Source organism: Festucalex cinctus, chromosome 10 (genome assembly GCF_051991245.1).
Source record: "Festucalex cinctus isolate MCC-2025b chromosome 10, RoL_Fcin_1.0, whole genome shotgun sequence".
Classification (NCBI taxonomy): Eukaryota; Metazoa; Chordata; class Actinopteri; order Syngnathiformes; family Syngnathidae; genus Festucalex; species Festucalex cinctus.
The window spans coordinates 24,170,534-24,194,213 of record NC_135420.1 but is presented as its reverse complement, the minus strand read 5'-3'; the positions used below and the strand labels follow the sequence as shown (position 1 = coordinate 24,194,213).

The 23,680-nt window shown below is 41.3% G+C and overlaps 1 protein-coding gene across 8 annotated transcripts in view; it reads right to left on the bottom strand.

The window, feature by feature from the left end:
* Positions 1-23,680, bottom strand: part of lpp (LIM domain containing preferred translocation partner in lipoma) — a 138,690-nt gene that overhangs the window by 22,134 nt on the left and 92,876 nt on the right. For 7 of the 8 annotated variants that reach the window (XM_077534294.1, XM_077534291.1, XM_077534289.1 and 4 more), the window contains one exon: positions 10,670-10,775. In XM_077534294.1, coding sequence (XP_077390420.1) covers positions 10,670-10,775 — 106 coding nt within the window. Of the gene's footprint in view, positions 1-10,669; positions 10,776-11,405; positions 11,643-23,680 lie in introns of those variants that run through there. The other variant, XM_077534296.1, reaches the window with a different exon arrangement.

The following is a 23,680-nucleotide window of genomic DNA, read 5'->3' as shown; positions in this document are numbered from 1 at the left end:
TAAAAAATAAAAATAAATAAAGTTTTTTTTGGCTGGATTTATAACACATCCTCCCAACTTTTTGCTTTTTGTTTGTGAGACATACATTTCAAAATCAATTTCTACACGTGTCATTTAAGCAGGAAATCAACAAAAGATGTGATCACTTCAACATGATTCAAAGATCTCATTTTTATCCGAAAAAAAAAAAAAAAAGAACTTGATGACATTTAAAATTGACTGTCATGTTGTCATCCATCATCATCATCGAATGATTCCCACAAATGAGCTCCCTCCGCGCCGCAATTATGCCACCGACACCTATTGTGCCGAACGGGAGGCGCATAAAACAAAGGCTCGTCTCGGGGGGGAAACACGTGGGCGTCGGCGGAACCGCGAGAGGGGTAATCACTTCACACGGAGCCTGCGTGCGTGCGCGCGTGTTTGTGTGTGTATAGACGGAGCCTGTTAGCGGCTGGGGGATCACAGGCCATCTCTGGTGAGCTGATGGGAATGCCAAACGTGTCCCGCAGGCTCCCGCTTTTAAACAGCGAGCAGGAAACCTCGCGGAAATCCTCATGCCCCCCCAACTCCCCACTTTTTTTATGCTCAAAAGTGAAAGAAAAAAATAATATCAAGTCTAGTTATTATCTCACAGGTGACTTTTTTTCTTTCTTTTTTTTAATTATGGAATTTTTAACTGTTCAGTAGCTCACTTGGTATAGTGCATTGTTCAGTAAACAGGAGGTCATGGGTTCGAATCCCACCTCCGACGACTGTACATTGCTAATATATCCACGGACATTATGCTGCGATTGGCTGGCAACCAGTTCAGGGTGTACCCCGCCTACTGCCCAAAGCCAGCTTAGATAGACTCCAGCACCCCCCACGACCCTTGTGAGGAATAAGCGGTCAAGAAAATGGATGGATGGAATTTCTACCTGCAACTGACAAATATCTGAATGTGTTTGGCAAAATTTTTAATTTCTTTACTTGCTACTGGCAATATTTTCCATTTTTTCTTATGAGTGACAAAATTCAAATGTTTTTTCTTGGAAATGACCAAAAGCAAAGCATTTTTGCTCAAGAGTTAAAAAAAAAAAATTAATTAATTAATTTAGAAATATTTCCAAATTTTTCTGCTCGAAAGTGAAATGTTTTTCAGAAACAAAATTCACTTCAAAAAGGGGGGAAAAAAAATTACATTTTTTTCCCCAGTAGGGTGAGACTTTTTTTTATAGCAAGCGTGTAACTTTTCCGCAGCTTGAAACAAATGTCTTTACGCGAAGATATGTTTCACATCAATAATTCGCAGTCATGGGACGCGACGTGAACGTTCTCGCTGAATAATACAACGCCGAGCGCCGTGATTATTTACCCCGGCGGACGGTCGGCGACCATCGCAAACACTTTCCAAACATCGGCGGCGGGCGCATCAAGGAATCATGAAAGAAGGCCCGGGCTCTCCCGAGCGTCCCGCGGAATCGAATGGAAGCCTTAATGTCTCCCACTTCAAATGTTTCCTGTACAAGCAATGCAAGTGTGACGGGGAGGGCGGGAGCTTCATTTACACTTGACTCGCTCTCTTTGCTTTCATTCTCGCCGCCTCAGAAGTGCCTCTTCTGTGCCAAAGTCAAAAAAGAAGAAAAGGCGAAAACCTTTTTTTTTTCTTGCGTACGTTCCCCGCGAGCCGCCTGCCGATGCTTAGACAATTTAATTGGATAAAAGGCAAAGATTAAAGGGCCCCTGACTCTAGGCCATTAATAATTGATTTCTAATGTATCGGCAGTGACAGGGAGATGGCGTTGTTTGGGGACGGGTGTGGAGGGCTGAGTGGCAGGAAAGCCTTCTTTTGTTTTGTTTTTTTGGTGCGTTTTTCCCCTACACACGCAAGCACAAAATCTCACACGCGCTCACACACGCAGACGGTGATATCAAGGCGGTGAGGGAGCGCACACTCGCGCCTCAATTTGATCTTACATCCTCGCAAATCAAAGACGCGGCGTGTAAAGAAAAAAAGGCGAGAGCGTTCGCACGCACGCAACTTTTTCTTGTGGGAGAGGAAAAACTTTATTTCCCGCCACTTGTGTGAAAATGAACGGCGTTCGCGCTGGCGCAACCGTTGCGAGGCCCCCCGAGGCCACGCAGGCGACGTCTGCAGCCAAACTAAAGGAGGAACATGGAGAATGACTCCAACTACCCAACTAACCATTCACTAACAACATAAGTAAACATCCCCCAAAACAAATTGCCTAACTAACCAGTAACAAGTGACCTAATCAACAACCAAATGATTAGCCGACCAACTAAATAAACTAGCACGCTATCACCCTACTCACTAATCACCAAACCAAAAAAAAACACCTGACAAACCTACAATCATGAAACAAGCCACCTAATTTAACTTCCCCAACAACCAATGACAAAGTCTTACCCATCCATCTAACCCACCAACCAAATTAGCAAACTGGATATGCCCCTACTAGCAAACCAAAAACCAAACACCTAACCAACTACCTAACCAGTCAACCACAGACTAACATACCAAACATCAATCCAATCACTTAAACAGCAACCAAACTAACTCACCGCCAAACAAAAACATAACTAACCAACCACCAAACCAACTAAACTAATTTACCAACTAACACTACACCTACTTGATGTGACTTGACAAAGTATCGCTTTATTAACTTAACTAGCCAACTAATTATCTCACTACTAACAAATCAACCGACCACTAACTAACCAACCAAACATTAAACCAACCACCCAAACCAACTAACAAACAAACCGACTAGAGCCCGACTGATGTGGATTTTGTGAGTCCAATACGGGTTCCAATATTTGGCAGAACAAAAACGGTGATAACCAGTTAACCGGCCAATTAGTTAAAAAAAAAAATATAACGAATAAAATAACTTTTTATTTGGTCGCTTAACGCTTACAACCAACCACGTTTGGCATCCAGTTTGGTTGGCGTAGTCGCCCCAAAGCGGCGTGGCCTGTGACAGCCCGTCATGGCCGCCTGTGTGTAACCCTGCCTTTAATCTCATTCCCAGTGTCAGCAAACAGCAGCCCGACCCGTGCCACTCGACATTAGCTCTCGTCCCGTCGGGGGCTCGCGGTCGGGCGGCGAGTGTAGCTTACATGTTTGAGGAGCAGGTCTGCTTGGAGTCAAGGCAGGGAACAGGTGACTTTATGTGTGTGCGTGCGTATGTGCGTTTAGCGGCTGTTTTTCCTGCGTGTGCTTGCGTGCGTGAGCATGCAGATGTCTGCACACTCCCGAGGTCAAACACTCGCTCACAAATGAAATCTAGCAACAACGTGAGCGCCCGGCAGCCTGGCATGCGCTCGCACGCCAGCTGATCTTGCAAGCCTGACTGGAGCTGTCTCAACGAGGCAGGAGCGCCGGCGAGCGCCCCGGCCCGAGGGGGGAGACGACGGGGGGACGGGGAGGGGAAAGTGGGGGCGGTCACCTCGCATGAACCGCTGCCAGAGAGAGAGAGAGAGAGCGAGCGAGGGGGGAGAGAGAGAGAAAGGAAGAAGCGAGGGCTTCGGTCGCCAAGAACAGGGAAGAGAAGACAAGAGAAGCGCTGGCACGCGGCGGCGCAGAGACTAGAAAGCAGAGCTGATACTGCTGAGTACGTCGTCAGGACCGGGGAGATGCAAAGTGGACGGTGACATTTTTGTCCCACAGCAAAACAAACAAAAATTTTCCAGATTTTTTTTCCCCTGAAACAAAGTCTAAAATTTTTCTCAAATAAAGTTTAAAAAAAAAAAAAAGTTGTACTTGGTAGCTAAAGGGTTACTGCTCGCCTAGTAATTAATTAATCTGAACCAAAATGCTCTGAGTTTAATTAAAGTAATAAAATAAGTAAATGACTAAGTACTAATTTCACCATCCAATAAACCAACCAACAATCAGACACCGTCCCAACCAACCACCTAATAAACGAACCAATTCACCAAACAACCAGCCAACTAACCAAGTAACTAACAAATTAGCAACCAACCAACTAACCACCAGCCTACACAATCAGACACCTAACAACTGGCTTACAAACCAGCCAAATAACTAACCAAGTATATAAAAAAACTAGTAAACCAACCAATTCACCAAAAAAACAGCCACCTAACTAACCAAGTACTAAAAGAATTAGACACCAACGAACTAACCATCAGCCTACACAATCAGACACCTAACTAACAATTGGCTGACAAACCAGCCAACTAACAAATCAAGTATCAAATAAACTAGTAAACCAACTAAACACATAATCATCAAACCACCACCTTAAACGATCAGATACCTAACTAACCAACCAACCACTGAGCAAACCAACAAATCTCCTTACCAACCAACCATTAAACTAACTTAACTTAATCTAAACAAACCAAACAAAATCAACCAACCAACTAAATCAACCAAGCTAACAAGTAACTAACTCCTATAACTAACCACCCAACAACAAACTAACTAACTAACTAACCAACCAACCAACCAAGCAAATCACTCACCAAACAATGAACTAATTCGCTGAACAATCACACAGCTAACCAAGTAAGACACAAATGACCCGCTAACTAGCCAACTCACCAAATAACCAACTAACTAACTCCGCAGAAAGAAGCACTGCTACCAGATCAGCTGATAGGAACAGCTGAGGATGACGTTTTGGCAACCTGGCCAGAAAAACGCATCCTAAATGTTCCAAAGCTGAACAATTCTACATTTACTGTCTGTTTACATCCTGGTTCAAGCTGCATACCGATGGATCATTGTGTGCTTTCATGTGGCCTTTTCGCATTCTCACTCACTCACTCACTCACTCACTCACTCACTCACTCACTCACTCACACACTGCATGCTAATCCAGTGTAGGTGGTCGGACACTGATGCCAGGCTTAAGAGGAGAGCTGCCATGTCACCAGACTGATGGCCCCTCATGCCCCCGGCTGCTGTGTGACCTCCTTCCAGCCGCATCATAATAATGCACACACCATACACACACTTGCATAAAATACACACATACTCACGCACAGCATGATAAAGAGGCGATGCTGTGATTGAGGAAATCCTTAAATAGGAGTAAAAAAAAAAAGAGGAAACAACTAAAGGGCCTGTAAGCAGATTAAAGGTGGGGGGAAGATTTGGAGGCAAAAAGCTAAAAATGATCTCATGGAGAGTCCCCCCCTGCCAAAAAAAAAAAAAAGTGACTACATTTGACAGCAATTTATGATTTATAATCTGTGTGGTTATGTGTGTTCATACATTGTAGCTGTAGTATATGGATTTTGGAAGTTGCGAAATTTTATGTTGGGTAGGACTGGCCACCATACTTCCAATTTTTACCTCAAATTTGGTCGCCTTGGAAGGAAGGATGCCTTGAAATGGCCAATTCCTTTGACTTGAAGGTCTAATGATGATAGATACCAAACATCATGTTACAAAGTCAAACTGGCTTTAGGGCCTGAATTTCCAATAAACTCCAGGGATGCTAAACTGCCCGTTTTTAGGGAGAGCAGACGAGAAATTCCTCAAAACTGTGATTTGCTTGGCTTACCAAGGACAAAACGAAGTCGTTTGTAAAAGAATGCCGAATGTTTGTAGGCGGTGGATGTGGAAGGTGCGATGGGAGTGTTGATGAGGGTTGCGCAGGGTTTCTCTTTTAAGCCTCCTGACACCCGAATCTCCTTGTTCTGACAAGCCAGGCAACACCTAAAAGCAAACTCCCGAGAGGCTGCTGAGGGCGACCCGCGTCAGATGAGCTGCTGTCTAAAGAAGGGGCGCTATTAATACCTTCACCAAATAAGACGGAAAAGCAAAACTTCCACCTGACCCAATTACCTCAGCTGATCCTCCGTCCGGAGTCTTCCAAGATTCCTCATCAACATTTCATGCGAGGTGTCTCATGAATTATGACGCCTCTTCCGCCTGACATTTCCAGGGAAAAAAAAAAAAAATGGCAAAAGGTTTCCCGCTTTTTCCATGCTTGTGTTTGACTCCACTAATTAAAAAAAAAAAAAAAAAAAAGTCACACGAAAGCTTACGAACCTCACCGGAGAGTAACTTTGTATAAATATTGATCGGGCATGATTAAAATTATATTATATTCCATATAACATGAAGTAGTCAAGGAGAACAGGAAGGACTTTTTAAACTCCCGTTCAAACGATACAGAAGAAAAACGAACTTGATGACTTGATTATAAATCATGCAGAGCTTCTCATAGTTTGAATGAGTTTCAGCTTTGTATCCTGATTTTAAACACAGGACCAACCAAAAAAACAAAAACAAAAAAAACAAAAACAAAAAAAAAACACCAAATCAACCACCTAATTACCTAACCTGCCAACAAGCCACCAAACTAGCTAGGTAAAACACACCTAACAAGACAACCAAACACCCACCTAACCAGTTAACCAACTAGCCAGCTAAGTAACTCACTAACTACCAAGTTAATTCCCTGGCAATTATCCTACCAATTAAAACTCTTTGACTGCCAAAGACGTTTAATAACGATTAGTAAAATTACGATGAATGGAGTGCGATTTTTCATTTAGTACTCAGATTGTATATATAGTAAAGGCAAACAATATTCTTTTTGCCTTGAAAGATGAGTTAAAATGCTCGAAATCGGCTGGCACTGTTTTTTTGTTTTTTTGTTTTTTGATAACGTGTGGCAGTCAAAGAGTTAACCACCCAACCAACAGACCAACTAAAAAAAAAGAACCAACCCAGTAATACGACTAGGCAGTTAATCAAAATGTGTGATTTTGATTTTATGATTATGCACTATGCTAGCCACTAAGAGGACAGCGCACATAGTAGGAACAGCCGATATTATTTGTATCCCGAGTTATTTTTATTGCTATCATTTAAGTATATTGTACGACAACCAAACCCTGAACTAACCAACCAAGTAAGCCATCCACATCAACATCCAAGTACCGAAACTCTCAACCATTGACCTAAACAAGTTATCAAAAAAAAAAAAACTATTCAGCCAAATAACCATATACCTAACTACCAACTAACTAAAACTACGCAACCAACTGACATGCCAACCCACCAACTAATTAATCAAACCAGCTCACCAACCACCAAAGTACCTAACCAGCCAACAACCTAAGCGCCACATGATGAATATATCAGGTGATATTCCGTACAGTAAAAGACCGAGAGAAGACAAAGGGATTGTCATTTCCGCGTGAAAACAAAACAAAGGGAAAAAAACAAAAAACAAAAAAAAAACGCCATCATCACTAATTGTAAATAATGCAGAGCCGCTCATCCTTTTTCAATTATTCAGCTTTATGTCCTGGTTTTTGCTTGACAGCCGTGTAGCGACGACAAAATAACGAACAAATGCCAGCGAATCGCTCCAGCCGCTGCTGCGTCTTATTAGATTTGCCTGCACGCTACACACGCGCGCTCGTAAACGCACACACGCACACCTACGCGGCAGCTAAGTGGATTAAACATGACGGATGATGACATTTGTACAAGAGGCTCCTTCAGATTACGCCAATCTAATCTAAGACTCTCAATCAAAGATGCTAACATGCTCATTTCTTGTTTTTGTTTTTTTCTTTTCATTTTCAGGTTTTTCAAGATCTAGATGAGTACTTGGCCATGCTCATAAAAGGCAGACTGGCCAATCACAGCGCAGCACCGGGCAGACGTTTGACAATTTCCCAGTAGCCATTTGTTGAATTCATTTTTGCCATGGGTTCATATTAATTGCAATCACAATACTGAGGTAGAAAATAAATCGTAATTTCAAAAATCATTCACCCCTAATTTATAGTTATTAGTACAGTTAGGCAGTATAGTGAGCAGGCCTTTTGAACTCTGCCTTGAGGATCTATCATAGAAGACCTATAACATTAATTCAATTCAACGAAGCCCCGGTGGACCAATGAGACGTCGGCGTTTCAACTTCATCAAAGACCCTGGCGATAGCGCTGGAACTTTGCTCGGGAAAGACAACGATTCGGTCCAGATCACGGGCCTGCTTTGATTAATCTCGTTAATTACTCGCCCCAGGGTCTCGGCGACCGCGAGCACCCCCCCCATCAGACCCCCACCCCATCCCACCCCCATTTCCCCTTTTCTTAAAACAAAGTGTGCAGAGGCTTATGCGCTATTACATTCTTTGTAATTACAAAAGTCTCACGCTCTGGGACTGGCTCGGGAAAACATGGCAGACTTACGTGATGGATCTTAAGGTTGCCGTGGTGACCGTGTGTCTGAAGGAGGGAGGGGTTTGGAGGGTTGCTCGCGGGGGTCTCTCTCTGTGGACGGCCAACCGACTCTGCTAATGAGTTCCTGCACTCACCTCAGCCAGGCCTTAATCTTTTCACGATCCTGCTGTACTGGCCTTCATTACGCATGTGGTGGAGTGAAGTGGCTATCGTGGTGCTGAGTTATATCAAACTTCGCCACCGCCAATGACAAAAACGCAAATTCTTAGTACTTTAGTGTCCCCCACTAAGAGATACAAATTTGGGAGCAATTGAACAAAATCTCTAGGATGGTCAAAAAAAGCCTAAAAGATCCACTTTTAAAACAAAATGTAAAACTTTTGCTGTCCTTTTGGCTTCTTGAAACTTTTTTCTGAGTCTAGTCACAATAGAGATGGTTCCGAACATCTTCGTGGACTGAATTTTCAAAAATTGATATAGTTTCATGTTTTTATAGAGGAAATGAGCCAAAAATGACTGCTTCAAAACAAAATGGCAGATTTGCCATTTCAGGATTTTTTGTGGGTCTCTTCGTGATATACTGGGCTACTATTTCTCTCTCTCATTTTTTTTTTTCCAGAGAAACTGTCCTCCGGGTTCCCGTTTTTCAAAATTTTCGAGGTCACAATTTTCTATTGACCCATGAAAATGAGCCTTAATCAGCCACTATGAAACAAAATGGCTGACTTCCTGTATTTTTGAGAATGTTTTTTTGAGACTTTTTTTTTGTGGCAGACATGGCTACTAAATTTCATGTTCCGAAGAGAAGCTGTCTTTGGAGCCTGAATTTTTTATCCCAGGAAGAATTTTCTTCACTTTAGTGGCTTCTTCTTCTTTTTCTTCTTCACTTTTTTGTAGGCCTCCTCACAACAGGTACTCAGGTTGGTTTTTCAAAAAATACAAGGTTTTCAATTGTTCTTTCTTGACCTATGGAAAGGAGCCTAAAATTGCTGCGTTGAACCAAATTGGCAGAAGTGTCATTTTTGGAATGGCTTTTTGAGACTTTTTTTTTTGTTTTTTTGTGGGTCCAGTCCTTTACCTACCTCTCTACTCAAGAGGAAACCGTCTTTGGAGGCTCCATTTTCAAAATCGTGGATTTAAAGCTTGATTTTCTGACACTGGCAAACTGTACTGTACTTCCCTTAGCGAACTGGCTACCTCGGCTGACACGCGACCAATCCGTCAACTCGCATGTTCGCACGCCACCCAAAAAAAAAAAATAAATAAATAAATTGAGGCCAGCGACGCTTTGACGGTCTTTGAGGGTCATTTCTCTAAGCCAGGCAGGCAATTAAGGTCTTCATCATCGTAGGCTCTCTAAGCAGAAGCAGTTTAAATACATGTCCCCGGCAGCGCTAATATCATAATACACCTACACGCCACCGCCGCAGCCGCAGCCAGCCATCTAATGGGCACGTGAGGCGACGCCAGCCTACCCGCCTCGCCACCCCCGAGGGGGATTAAAGGCTCCAGAGGGGAGAGAGGGCGGGAAAATATCAGCCACGTATAAATGCGGAGAATCCTCGTTCAATCCCCGAAAGAGTATTAACGTTTAATCCTGGCAGTTATATTTTTATTTATGAACGCGAGAGCTAAATTAATAATCAAACACCTCAGAGGAAAATGTAAAAAAAATAAAATAAAAATCCCCCCCGCTCCCACAAAAAAATAAGTATAACGTGTGCAATAGAAAAGAACAAATTAATCCACAAAATATGAAAGAAAGTCCACACGTCATGCTTGGACAAATGTGCTCATGTCATCCAATTATGGATTGTTCCTTTTCAAGTTATTCATATGTTTGTGAGCTTGCACAATTGAAAGAAAGTGAATGACTAGAAATAATCTACACACGAAAGTAAAAAAAAAAAAAAAAAAAAACAAGGCTGTGAAATGTCACATGTGGGGGTGTCATAAAATTAAACTGCCAGTTGGTCATGCTAATGGCAACCTTGCGCAACAGAAATCATAACTCAAAATAGTCCACACAGTATATAAAAAGGTTCAGGTCACACCCAGTCGAATGTAATGTGGATAATGTAATTATTATAATAGGACTTTTTTTTTTCCCCCACAAAAACAGCCATGGTGCATAATAGAAATAGACAGAATGACTAGTAGAAATAAACCACTAATTAAAAAAATAATAATTAATTGCACGGCTGGTCACGTTCTCATCATATGGTTTTACTGTCATGCAATTTTACCTTGTATGTTGTTCATGATACCTGCCACCTTGCACAATAGAAATCAATAAAACCGAAAAAAATCCACTTAAAAACAAGTCCACATCACACAGGCGTATGTACTCTCATAATATAACTTACCTAATGTGGGCGTTCCTTGCTAGTCAGTCATGAAAAGCACTGTCTTGCACAATGGAAAACAAAACAACTCAAAATAATAATTAAAAAAATCAAAAGATAAACTAAACACTCACCAAAGTATTCCTCAGACGGAGGGTGGTCCATGTCAAAGAGCATCTTTTTGGTCAGGCGCTCCAGCTCGTCTTCAGGATGGGCAGCGGGGGGTCCGCCGCCACCGCTCTGAAGGAAACACAAACAGGAAGTTGACAAAAATGAAACAATGAAACAACAACAACAACAACAATCCTGCCGTGCTCCGATTTCCACCTGGCTGCTGAGCATCAACTTGTGCTCCGTTTGTGGTTGCAAAAGAGTAAACGCACATAACTGAAAAGCTTAAATTAACGCGCTCACGTACGCGCACGCACACAGAAACACAACGTTAATGAAGCGCCGCCTGAAGGTCAAAGTCAGCGAGTGCGATTTGCATGCAAGCTGGTGTTGCTGCGTTTCGCCCCCCCCCCCTTGCGAGAGAGCTGACCCTGGATCAGGCCCCGGCGGTGCGCTACAAGGAGGTCGCTCACGTCCTGCCGTGGAACAAAGGACGACCCTGACTCATCCTTGCGCTGGGCCAAATAAGAAAAAAAAAAATCTCTCATTTGTGTAAGGACGTACTCACACGAGGCAATCTGTGCGGTGCTTGAACTCTATCACCTTGCACAATAGAAATAAACAGAGCAACGCGAAATAATCCACCGTCAAATAATCGAAATAGTATCGAGGCGCCGCTCAACTGCTCTCTTTTTCCTCTTTCTTTGCATTTCTGACCTTCGCCGCGCAGATCTTTACTTTTGATTTTCAATAAGGCACCTCGGGTTGACGTCCGTCGTGACCTTTGAGTCGTTCCTCCTAATTGAGACGTTGGGGAGCGGCGGGAAAGGTTCTGACTCCTTTCAATCCCAGATCAGACCCGTCGATGCCGATCAAGCGGAAGGTCTTTTGCTCTTCTAACAACAGCGACATGCAAAACAGGCGCCCTTCGTTTGACGTGTAAAAAAGTTGATACTACGCCAAGTAGCCAGAGACGGCAACTCGTAGCTAGCATTTGGCTAATGATGTCATGTCTAGGGTCACGCCAGGGTTAAGTCTGAGTTCATGACCTGTTAAGTTTGGGTTCACGACCGTGAGGTCAAGTGTCTGTTTTGAACTGATGTCACCATCATCTGGTTTCAACTGAAAAAATGCTAATTGATGTTTCAACTGGTTTGATGCTATGTGATGTCATGAGCTTTGTGATGTCAAACTTCAACTTATTCACTGCCTTTGACAAGTATACTTGTCAATTGTATTTTTTAGAGCGGTGCTAAATGGGGGCGAAATTATGCTCCACTGTAAATATCAAATTTGGAAACAACTTTACTGATGCCCAACCACCGGTAGATGACATCATTGCCCCATTTTATACGAAATAAACACAGTTTCAGAGTCCATGGGAGAAATGGCTGTATTTTGGCAAACCTACTTTTTTCTACTGTCAATTATAAAAGAACGGGACGGGCAAAAAGTAGGGAGTCTATTCTGTCATTTGGTAGATTCGGTTTATATATAATTATTGAATGTAATATATCATGTGAGTATTGAAAATTTAAAAATTTTCTAAAATGGCTGGCAGTGAATGAGTTAATCCTTTCCTTAGTCACAACCAATCGATCGATTCACTGTCTGTGGTAGCAGCCTGAGAAGTGTGCGCGTTTGCCGGATTATTGCTTTCTGTTCATCTGTGCAACTCTCTTTGTTTCTCATCTAGTCAAGTTTGTTCTACGCCTCTCGATTTGAATAAATAGTTAAAACCTTATTTGCGTCTGCGCTTTGGGATCCGACCTTCAGCACATAAGAAACGTGGCATTATTTTACGACTGTTATTTGTGATGGAATGATTCGAGTGAATCACCGCAGCATTGTCGTACGTCCAAATATCACAGGATAGCATCTGTGGGAGGCAAAATGTGACATTTTGTAAATAATACGGATATTTGAAGGCAGGTTAAATGGAGTATGTGGACTAAAGCTCAAAGGAAGTGGATGTCAGGGCCCATTAAGGCCTATGGTCTGGGGGGGTTTTAAAGGCGCAATGAGATCTTGTGCAGTTAATCTGAGCTGCACATCAAACGCTCGGCGGAAAAACGCAGCGATTACCCCAAACAGACTTTTTGACTTGAAGCCAGGTTTATATACCTGATCTGCTCGTTTGACAGCCCGCAGCGATGCGGTGGCAGAGTTTAAAGCGCCTTGTTAGGCTTCTCTTTTGTGACAGCACCCCAGACTTTTTCACTTGAATAAAAAAAGAAATTGCTTTGCCGCCGCGCGCTTTTGTGATGCCGCCGCACTTCCCGACGAGCGTTTTTTTTTTTTTTTTTTTCCCCCCCACCGGCGACAATAGAAATCATTGACGCTCTTTTTTTTCTTTTTTGACTTCCATCTGTCTCAATGCAATCATTTGTTTGCCTCGGCCCCTCGGGACTCTAACTTTCATTTCGGTTTGTGCTTTAAAAGCAGCAGACATTTTTTTTTTCCTTCCAGTGTGCACAATGAGACACAAATGCCAGGCAGCTAGATAATCCAAATTTTGTCACTCTGATTCATCAATACGCAATTTAAGGCAACTCAAATAGTTACAGTTTGGAACAACAATCTGCCTGGTACAAATTTAGAAGCAATTGAAGATCTCAATGACAACTCCTAGAAATAACCTCTTGTACAGACCAAGATTGGACACACTTTCTTATTCCATAAATTTACTTTATTCTCACAACTTGTTACTTTGTAGATTCTCACTGAAGGCATCAAAACTATGTATGAACTGATGCGAAGTTATCTAGTGTGATATTGAATTGTGTTAAGGTCATTTTTCTGCCACTAGATGGCATAATTGCATTTGTAAGACATTGGTGACAGCACAGTGCATTTTTTTTCACATTAAGAGCTATCTAATCTTTAACATGAAGTTACTTTTGAAATTCTGCACATTAAAAAAAATGTAAAATACAACTTGACCCCAGTCTCAACAAATATATGCATTATTATTATTATATGTATTACTGCTAAATTTTGACGTGGAGATGTCTGCTGCGTTGCAACTGGAATTCCCCCAGTACAAGATTTCCAAGCAAGGGCCGGTCATTAATCACGCGTTGAAAAAAATTAATTAGTGGTGCTGACGGCAGCATAAAATCCCAATCAGAACACCCCAACAAAGCTAACGCCACAAGTGTTGTGTTGAATTGTACACAAACACCGCAGAGCCATCTACACGCTTACAACACACAGGAAGTGAGCGAGAGGATAGTGTGACGGATCCCGGCAATCCTTTCATTGTTTGGGTGAAAGCGAGTCGCCTAAGCCATTGTAATCGCTCGTTTAGCGGCGCCATGCCACAACAAATGACATTTTGTTCTCAACTCTAAAGTCATTCCAATCCAATAAAACATTTCCATCCCACGTGAATCCCAACGAAGCAATGCTGCGGTCCATTTGTTTTGCCCCCCCCCCCCCCCCGCCTATCGCCGCTATGCTACTAATAATCTCCACTTGCATCTTCCGATAATTCCATTGTCAGTCTCGTCTGAAAAGGCTGTAAAAGCTGCAGGACACTAAAACTGCTCCTTATATTACATTATGCAGTACAGTAATTCCTTACATGAGACAATATATTATATTATGCAGTAATATATGACAGTACCGTGACTCCAATTGACCACAAATGTTTAGGATTTCATCTAAATATTCTGACAAAATACATGTTTTCTTTTTTTGACACACAAGACTACCAGTGAAAAAAGAAATATGTGGTTCCAAAAAAAATGTGTCTACAAAGCTTGTGATGAAAATACATAAAGTAAAGCTAAGTCTAAAATGGCGGCAATTGAACAAAATCTTTGGACACTCAAAAGACTTGACCCAGTTGAGCCTAAAATGGCCGCTACTAGCCAAAATTGCAGAATTTCTGTCCTTTTTCAGGCCTTTTTTTTTTTTTTTTTAACTCATCATTGCCATGTCAAACGAGCTTTGGGGGCTAAATGTTCAAATTACAGAGTGACAATAATTCAAATATTGCTGAGTTGAACAATATATAGCATATTAAGAAACTAATGTCTGACTTTGTATCTTTTCAGGCATGGCTTCTTGAGCCTTTTTTTGGGGGGTCTCCTCATTATGTTGCCAACTCAAACTGGCTTCAGGGACTGAATTTTCAAAATGCACAATGACCCAAAAAAAAAAATAAAAATAAAAAAAATAAAAAATAAAAAATAACTGAAATATTTCCCAATTAAAAGTCAGTCTTGTATATGTGGTTGAAATTTGGAAGGCTAAAATCTTGAGGACCGCCTGTAAAAAGCCAAAATAAAAAATAAATGCTTGTTATTAGCCCAGCGGGTTGCTATGACACCAAAAGAAAACAAACACGGCCGCCTCCATGCGCGTCTGCGTGTTCTCGGCAACATGAAGACTTGTTTTGTTTTCGTTCGGGGCGACAAACTCGTGCCTTTTCAAGCCGCCGCTTGACTGACATTGGAGACGACGGCTCTCAAATGTCAGTCGGCGACTGACGACGTCTGTCAAGTGGCACGGAGCGCCGCTGATGGGAGCGTGACACGACCTACCCATCCTTGTCCCGCCCGCCATCGCGCCGCTTTGTAGAAGATTCCAAAGAACAACCCAATGCGGTTGCATGATACGAATCTCAACTAAATTTAGATGCAAGTCATTCCACAATTTGGAGGACATTTTCCACACATACCCATGAAAATTCCAATCATCTGTGCATGCAAATACAGAAAAATGCATTTATTCTGTAAATAATAGTGGTGTTGAAACAAAATCTGTCAGTAAATGTCGTAAAATTATATTTAAAATACCAAATACCTAAATTGCTGTGTCTCGCAACATATAGGGAACCCAATATACGTGACTAAAAACCAGTTCAGCCATTTAAAGGCAGAGAAAAAAAAAAGTGAGTTGCATGACTCAGCAGCAACATCAAACGAATTGCTCTGACATGTAGTAGACCTGAGATAGGTCCTATCATCCTTGTACAAAATCTTTCCACACTGTCACACCTAAAATGTCCGCCTTAAACCAAAATGGCAGACTTCTTGAGGCTTTTTTTTATGGGTCCAACTCAAAGCCATGATGTGATGAAACTGGCTTTGGGTGCAACATTTTCAAATTGGTGTTATTACAGTTCCAGGCAGTCGCGAAAAGCTGAAATTCGTCCCAATGTCGCTGTTTTTTTTTTTTTTTTGTGCGTCTAGTATATGTAGGTCAAACGTTTAAGCATTTGGACAAAATCTCTGTGCCGAGTTTACTTTTGAAGGACCCCTGGAAAGAGCCCAAATTTTCAGGCATGGCTTCTTTGGGCCTTTTTGGTGGGTCCACTCATGACAGATATGTCTACCAAATTTCATGCGGTTAAGTTGTAGTGGCTTCAGGGAGGTTTGTTTTTTTTAAACTGGAAGTTATTAGAGTTCCCCGTTTTATTGCAAGTCAACCTAATTTGCCATGACGCTCGTTCCAACACAATGGCAAAAAAAACAAAAAAAACAAAAAACAACAACCCAAGAACAAACAAAAAAAATCAAGAATTTCGTACTTTAGCAGCATCCTTTTGCCAAGTGTACATTTTTCCAGAGTTTGTCGCAGTCAGAAAAATCTTTAGGATGAGTTCCTGTTTGAATAACCCATGGAAATAACCACAATGACCCCAAAATGGTTGCTTTGACCAAAATATCTTCGCTCTTTAGAACCCACAATGACGGAAATTCAAATACTTAGAAACTTAGAATACTTGGGAAAAAAATACTACAAAAAATATATATGTTTCTACCTTATTTCGTTCTTTAGTAATCATTTGAAAATAGGTAACTTGAGTAACAATCAAGCTTTTTGTGAAAAGATACATTTCGTGCACAACAGTAACTTTGACACGCATATTTTTTGTTTAGTGACGCTCTGAATTAGATTTAATGTGACAAAGGCTTTGATTATTCACGTCATCCTTGACAAGTTCTATTTCACCAGATTGGTCCCGTTTCATTGTAATTTGATACAGCTTGAGCCCATTGAAAAGAGATACAATGCTGCCATCTGCTGGCCATAGTTAGTGGGTGTTCTTGATTCCACAACCCATTGACTAGGCAGCGCTCCATTAGACATTGCACTGCCAATTGATTTAAATAAATAAATAAATAAATAAACAAACTAGTTGACGTCAATTAACGTTCATGGCAGCATACATCGCGATTTTAGTAATTGTTATTAAATGTTTTTGGCAGTAAAGGAGTTAAATGGCACCCTCAAAGAAAAATGTCTGTCTTCCTGTGTTTTTTCAGATATGGTTTCTTGATCATTTTTTGTGGGTCTACTTTTAATAGACATGTCTACACTGAACTGGCCTCAGGGGCTTCATTTTGTACGTCTAGTTTGTGTAATTCAAATTTGGTAGTATTCATATTAAATCACTCGGGTGACTGTCTTCAGATGAGTCATGTAAATGACCAAAATGACCCGTAAAATGGCTGCTACGAATTAAAATGGCCGACTAAAGGTAAGCAAGAGTGACAGGATCTCATGTTTGTGTCTTACTGGGCATCAGGTGACAGAATCCGGCGAATCGCCCACCTTTCACCCCGTCACCTAATTGTTTCTGACACAGCGTCAGTGCCACAGTCAAAAATGTCTGAATGCACGCAACGATTTCGCCACCTGATGTTGGGCTGTGACTTTTTATTTATTTTTTTGGTTTGTTTAGCCTGGTGTCCATTGGTTCTTGATTTTTCGGACAATTTCTTCATGATGGTTTATTTTTTTAAGACTGACATGATCACTCCACACTGTTGTGTGTGCCCATATTTATATTCTAGGGAGTTAAGTGACATTTGTTCAACCTTAGTTTTTGCCGTTTCCCTATAATAATTCATAGGAAGTAGCAAACTTGATTTAACTTCATCCAATCTGCTTTGTTTCTTGATATTACGTGGAGATGGCATCTTGAAATGTGATCGCTCCACAATGTTTATGTTTCGAGGGAAATTTGCTTTGTCACGTTCCCCTGCCAGCTGCATGTTTAATCATTTTTTTCCGCGCTAACTCAAATTTTCATAGTCCTGTTTGACAAATTTGCTGATTTCCATTACGATTGAATTATTATTATTACATTTATTTTTCTTCCAGAGGAAGCCTCGCAGCCCAAGGCCACCTTCCGCCTCGTGAGGAGGAGCACATAAGTCTAAATGTTCTCCAAACAAAATAGGTCATTCTCTTTCAGCTCCAATTAAATGCTGAGGGGTGCATCGGGGGGTGCAGGAAATATAGAAATATAACTCTAGAGCAGCTGTGTACCGTAATTAAAAATTAAGGCTCAAGCCATAACGGACGCGTGTTCCCGTGCAGACGGGATTCCCGCAAAGAGAAAACGTGTAATGTATGCGGAGCGGGGAATGGCTTTCTTTTCCTTTTTACGTTTGTAAGATTGTGCGTGAGTACAAAAGTAGGTCATGTGTTTGGAAGTGACACATGCGCCTGCAAACAGATATTTGAAAATCTGTTGAGTGCAGAGAGGGGCCGCCACCAGCAATCTGGAGGGGCGGGAAAAAAAGAATTAAAAAGGCAAACAACATAACAGCAACTGACGGGTTGCTTGTCGGGACAGAGGTGAACTTATTTGACGCGTCTTTAGCGTAATGACATTAGAATTTTGGACTCAAATATTTTCGTATTTATTTTTAGGATTTCAAGTTCAATACCGGAGATTCCTGCCCCTTTCTAGTAATGCATGATGTGTATCAAAAATTCTTTATACTATTTTATTAATCTTAAATATTAATTTATTGACATTTCTGTATATACACTGATCAAAACTATAAATACAACACTTTTGTTTTTGCTCTGGTTTTTCGTGAGCTGAACTCAAAGACTTTTCTACGAAGACAACATTTCCGTCAAAGATTGTTCACAAGTCTAAATCCATGTCCGTGAGCACCTCTCCTTTGCCGAGATAATCCTGACAGCTGAAACAAACAAACCAAAATAGACAAACTCTGTATGGCCACGTTGGATTATCAACAGTGCTTAACTTTTTTTTTGTGTGTGTGTATTCTAGGACACTCAAAGATATGAAAATATAATATAAAATGAGCCAGCCAGCCAAAAGAGTTTTTCTGAAGTTAAGTGATGGGACCCAGTATGAGGTTGGAATAGTGTAGTAACACTGTAGGGCAGGGGGATGGGCAACTGGCAGCCTGCAGATTTTTTTTTGCAGATTTGTAATGAAACGCAGGACAAACATAGTACCTCAACTTCAATATATTAAAATATGTCATGACGGGGTCATGCCAGAGTTAAGTTTGGGTCATGCAAGGGTTATGTTTGGGTCATGACCATGGAGGTCAAGTGTCTGTTTTGAACTGATGTAATATCATTTGATTTCAACTGGAAAAACACTGTGTGATGTCAGGAGCTATGTGATGTCAAGAATCTTTAATCTCTTTTTCTGGTCAACAGTCAGATAATTCCATGTCAGTCCTGTTACCCACATGTCTAGTCACAGCCAATCCGATCAATTCACTGTCTATTTAAGCTAAACCGAGAAGTGTGTGTTTGTTGGATTATTGCCTCTGTTCCTCTGTGCATCTCGGCAGCCCAAGGGGGCTTGGCGTCTCGTGATTCTCGATGCATTCTCATTGTTTCTCGTCTAGTCAAGTTTGTTCTATATGTCTCTCGATGTTATGTGAATAAAGAGTTAAAATCTTATTTGTGTCTGCGCTTTTGGGATCCAACCTCAGCGCGTAACAAAAGATTTGAATGGGTTGATTTTCGTGGAAAAAAAAAAGGTTGGTCAGTTGTTCAGTGATGTTGTGTGCCATCCCTTTTTCCATTCCGTTTTTGTCATACATCGGTTTAAGAAGTGGCTTGTGCGCTCCCAACAGCACCGATGAAAAATTGTGGCCCCCTCCAGCGTTTCAGTTGCCCATCCCTGCTTTCGGGTATTGCGGCTTGCAAGAGAGTGGAATGGCATTTTCCACCAAGCTGCTTTTCCGACGGCAGCTATCGATTGAGGTCGTTATTTAGCGGTCGCGCCGTTGGTCTTGGAGCCGGCGAGCGAGCGGCCGCTTATTTACGAGCGTGCGTGTGACAAACTGATCTACGCCGGCTGACCGAATCAACTCGGCCCTTTACTTCACATGGAGGGCCAGCGAGAACGCAAACAAACCTGGACTGAACGAGTCAGTAACAAAGTACAAAGGAATGCTTTTGAGAAACGGAAGCGCACATCACTGTGGAGCGACCCTATGTCACGATCTACTGGAAAAAAAGGGACGATTGTGGAGGAAGGCAAAGAAACAGCAAGAACCAAGTTAGACTGGATGGAATTTATTGTGAAAATGCTGAAAGCATTCCCACGCAATTTCCTCAGAAATCCCACTTGGTCTTGGCACGGATGTCTGCTTACGACAAAAAATGTTTACAGTTACGCTTATTATCTCCCAAATTCCCCAGTTTAATTTCCCATGGAAATTTACCCCAAAACTTTCCAGCTCCAGCTCAAACAGTCGGCAACATGGCCGACCTTCTGGCGGACATTAGCCGCCGGTCGGGATTGAGAAATAATAATAATCCGCTGCTGTCAAAAGTGCCGTCACTCAAGCTCAGCCGGCAATAACACGAGTCGTCATCCCGCTTAGCCTTCGCGTTCCCATTTCGGGGAGTGCGACTGGTGGTGGTGGTGGTGGTGGTGGTGGCGGGGTGATTCGTGGAAATTGGCCGTTTATTTTTGACGCTGTGATGAAGAAAAAAAATTGCAAAGATTTGGGTCGCATGAGTTTGTGTTGAACTTGTGCTAACCTTTCTGTGAATACGCACATAGTGAATCCTTTAATGAAGACATCCATCAAACAGCATCCCGATATCCCGTCAATCAATCAAGCCAATGGACGTACGTCTTTAGTTGCAGTTAATCTAACGGCATTGAAAGAAACGGCGGCGTTCAATTCATACTGCCGTTTGCCAAGGTTACCCACAAGTCATGACATGATTAGGGAGCAAACGCATTCATAACGCTGAAAATTTTAATTATCGGCACAACCGTATTAAGCAGATCTGATGCGAGTTTTCAAAGGGAACGAAAGACGACGAGGCCATACCAAACATGCTGGATGGATTTATTTATTTTTTTTCAGAATTTTATTGTATTTTATCTCTGGTCATCTATGTGTCCAAAAATATGAAATATTTTTGTTTATTTTTTTCCCCTGACATATTTTTGACTTATCCATGTTATCCATCATGTTTGTCTCTTATTGTCCTTTTATTTCTATTATTCCCATATTTTCCTGTGAAATTGTATTTTTCCCGCATGTACTTTTTTTGTCAAATATTTTTTGTATTATTGTATAAATTTTGGTGTGATTTTTAACTTATTTTTGAAAATTTGAGTTAGATTTTTTTTTTGTTTAATTAAAATAAATAAATATTCATAATAGTTTGAATGTTTGTAGTATTGAGTAAGAATTGAGTGTGAGTGATTATCTTAAGTTTATACTTGGTAACAGTAAGGATTAGTTGGACTTTTAATCTTTCTTCTTTGGGGAACAACTATGTAACCTAGCATCCTTGACGGAGGTAACGAACACAAAAGCAGCAAGACCTTAGAGAGTGAAGTCTAAATATATACAGCACGCTCATTTGCTTTTATTGCATTTAATTAATTCTTTCCTTTTCTTTTATGTGGCATCAAAGGCAAACAAACGTACTAAACGTCACCTTTTGTGTTTTGGCGCCAAACTGGGACGTCGGGCAAGCGAGCTTTCAAGTAAAAAATGTAGATTTTCTTGTTTTTGAACAAATATAATTAGGCTCGCGCGTCTAATTTGTGTTTAGTAAAACACGTACGGTCCTTGATGAACGTCTCCCGCAGGACGGCGCAGGCGCTTTGTACGTGAGCAAGAATCCTTGAATTAAAGGAGAACTCCAGGGCCTTCCACTTTCCAGAGATGTTGTTCACATTACAACAAGTTTGTCTCGGCGGCATACGACTATACTTGACAATTCTCAGCACACGGACGCACGGTACTATTAAAAACTCTGTCGGCGCTGGTCGGCATGCTACAAAACAGTCCCTTTTTTGTTTAATTAAATAAAAATAATACAAAATTGGAAATTGAATGGAACAGCCACTTTTTGCATTATAAACTTCAACATTCTACCACGGATTTTTGCTGACGTATTTTGGAGTTTAGTATGAACAACTCAAGTTTAAAAGCTCAACAGAGCTTTTCCATTTGGATGTGTTGTAACGCCAAAAACATACAAATCACCTGACACTAAATAAAGTGTAAACCTTTTAATCTCTGCACGAACGCTTCAACCAATCACAGCGATGGAGGTGGAGATGAAGAAAACGCCGCCGTGGGTCCGTTTTTGTGTGTGTTTTTTTTCCCACTTGCAAGGCAAATGAATGTAGATGGCGCATAGCCCCGACCGACGCCATCTTTGAAAAATTCATAAAGGTTAACAGTTTATTCTGTGCATCGTAATCAAAAACTACAAGCACCTCCACTGTCGCATTACTGTGCAAGTAAATATTGTATATGCATGCACACACATACTCAGAAAAATGCGTTTGAACACGCAAACTTGTCAACACACAACATTGTGGAGCGATCACGTGGCAACTTGGACACCATGGGACTTGACGGTCCCGTCGCCATGGGCGGGCCTTGGGGGTCCGTGCCCGCCCTGTCAGTCAGCTGTGCCCGCCCTAGCAAGATGACTCACCAACTATTCGTCCTATCAGTCACGTAAACTTGCGCCTTCTGTTTCAAGTAAAGCATGGCGTGCCAGCCAACCACATACCTCCTTTCAAGTTTGGCTGTGATTGACAACTAAGCGAGCCAATGACAATTAGGATCAGGAGGGATAGGGTGGGGTAGGGGGAGACGCGCGCTCTTCAGACGTGCCTTAGCCAAATCTACTTCCGGGTAGATAGTGCGCATTTGCCGGCTGGCGTTGGGACAAAGACTGAGCAGTGAGCAAGTCGTGCCGCTTTAATGGAAGCCACCAAATGCCAAACCTAGATCCAGGATGACACAGTTGACATCAATGGGAATCCTGAGTCCACTGGTTACGTTTACAAGTGAGTGTCAAACTTTTATTTTAATTAGTCAAGCCACACAGCACTGATGAATTGTAGCAATACACAGTATGCTGTTAACAGACCCAAGCAGTCACACATACACAACAACAACTATGGAGCATAAAATTATTTATCACTAAAGCAGTTGCAGTACAATGTGAGTTGAATTCTCTTTTTTTTTATTGCCAAGTTTGTTCATGTTGATGACTGTCACTAAGTTCTAATTAACAAAACAGCACTTTACACATCCGTTTTGGATTGATATTCTGCTTAGTTTTTCACTGAACCCATATGTTGTTTCTGTATATCATCGACATAACTCAACCTTATTTCTAAATCACTTTAAAACAGCCATTGCTGCATACAAAGTGCTGTGCATGGAATAGAAATTAGTCTTTTAGTAGACACAAGTAAAATAAAATAACACAAAATAAAATTAATTAGAGTAAATATAAGTAGATAAGTATACACGCAAATAAAATACTAAAAAAAAAAAAAAAAATCTGTATAAGTATAGAAATAAAATAACAAAATACAGAAGGCACCATAAAAAAAGTAAAATGATGTGAAGTCTCATGCTGAGTCAAAGATCAAAGAATAGAGATGTCTGGCAAAAATGAAAGGAAATTTTGTCCATATCGTACAGCCCTAATCCAACACGCAAATGAAGGCAACTGCTAGCCAATTCCAGATAGAAGGGGCTGGGTTGCAGTCATTCATTCGGACATAATTGTTTACAGAAGTGACGAGTGGATTTGTTTCAAATGAACTTTTGAGTTGAATAAATGCAAAATGAACTACACATTTTATTTTTCAGTTTGTCTTTTAGATTTCAGAACGAACTGCCGCTTTTAAGTGACAGAAAATATATCTCAACACTTTTGCAGTTGTCACAATGTTGCTGTTCAACCTGATGAACATTAGATTTAGGTTGATAAAGTGTGCCCCCCCCAAA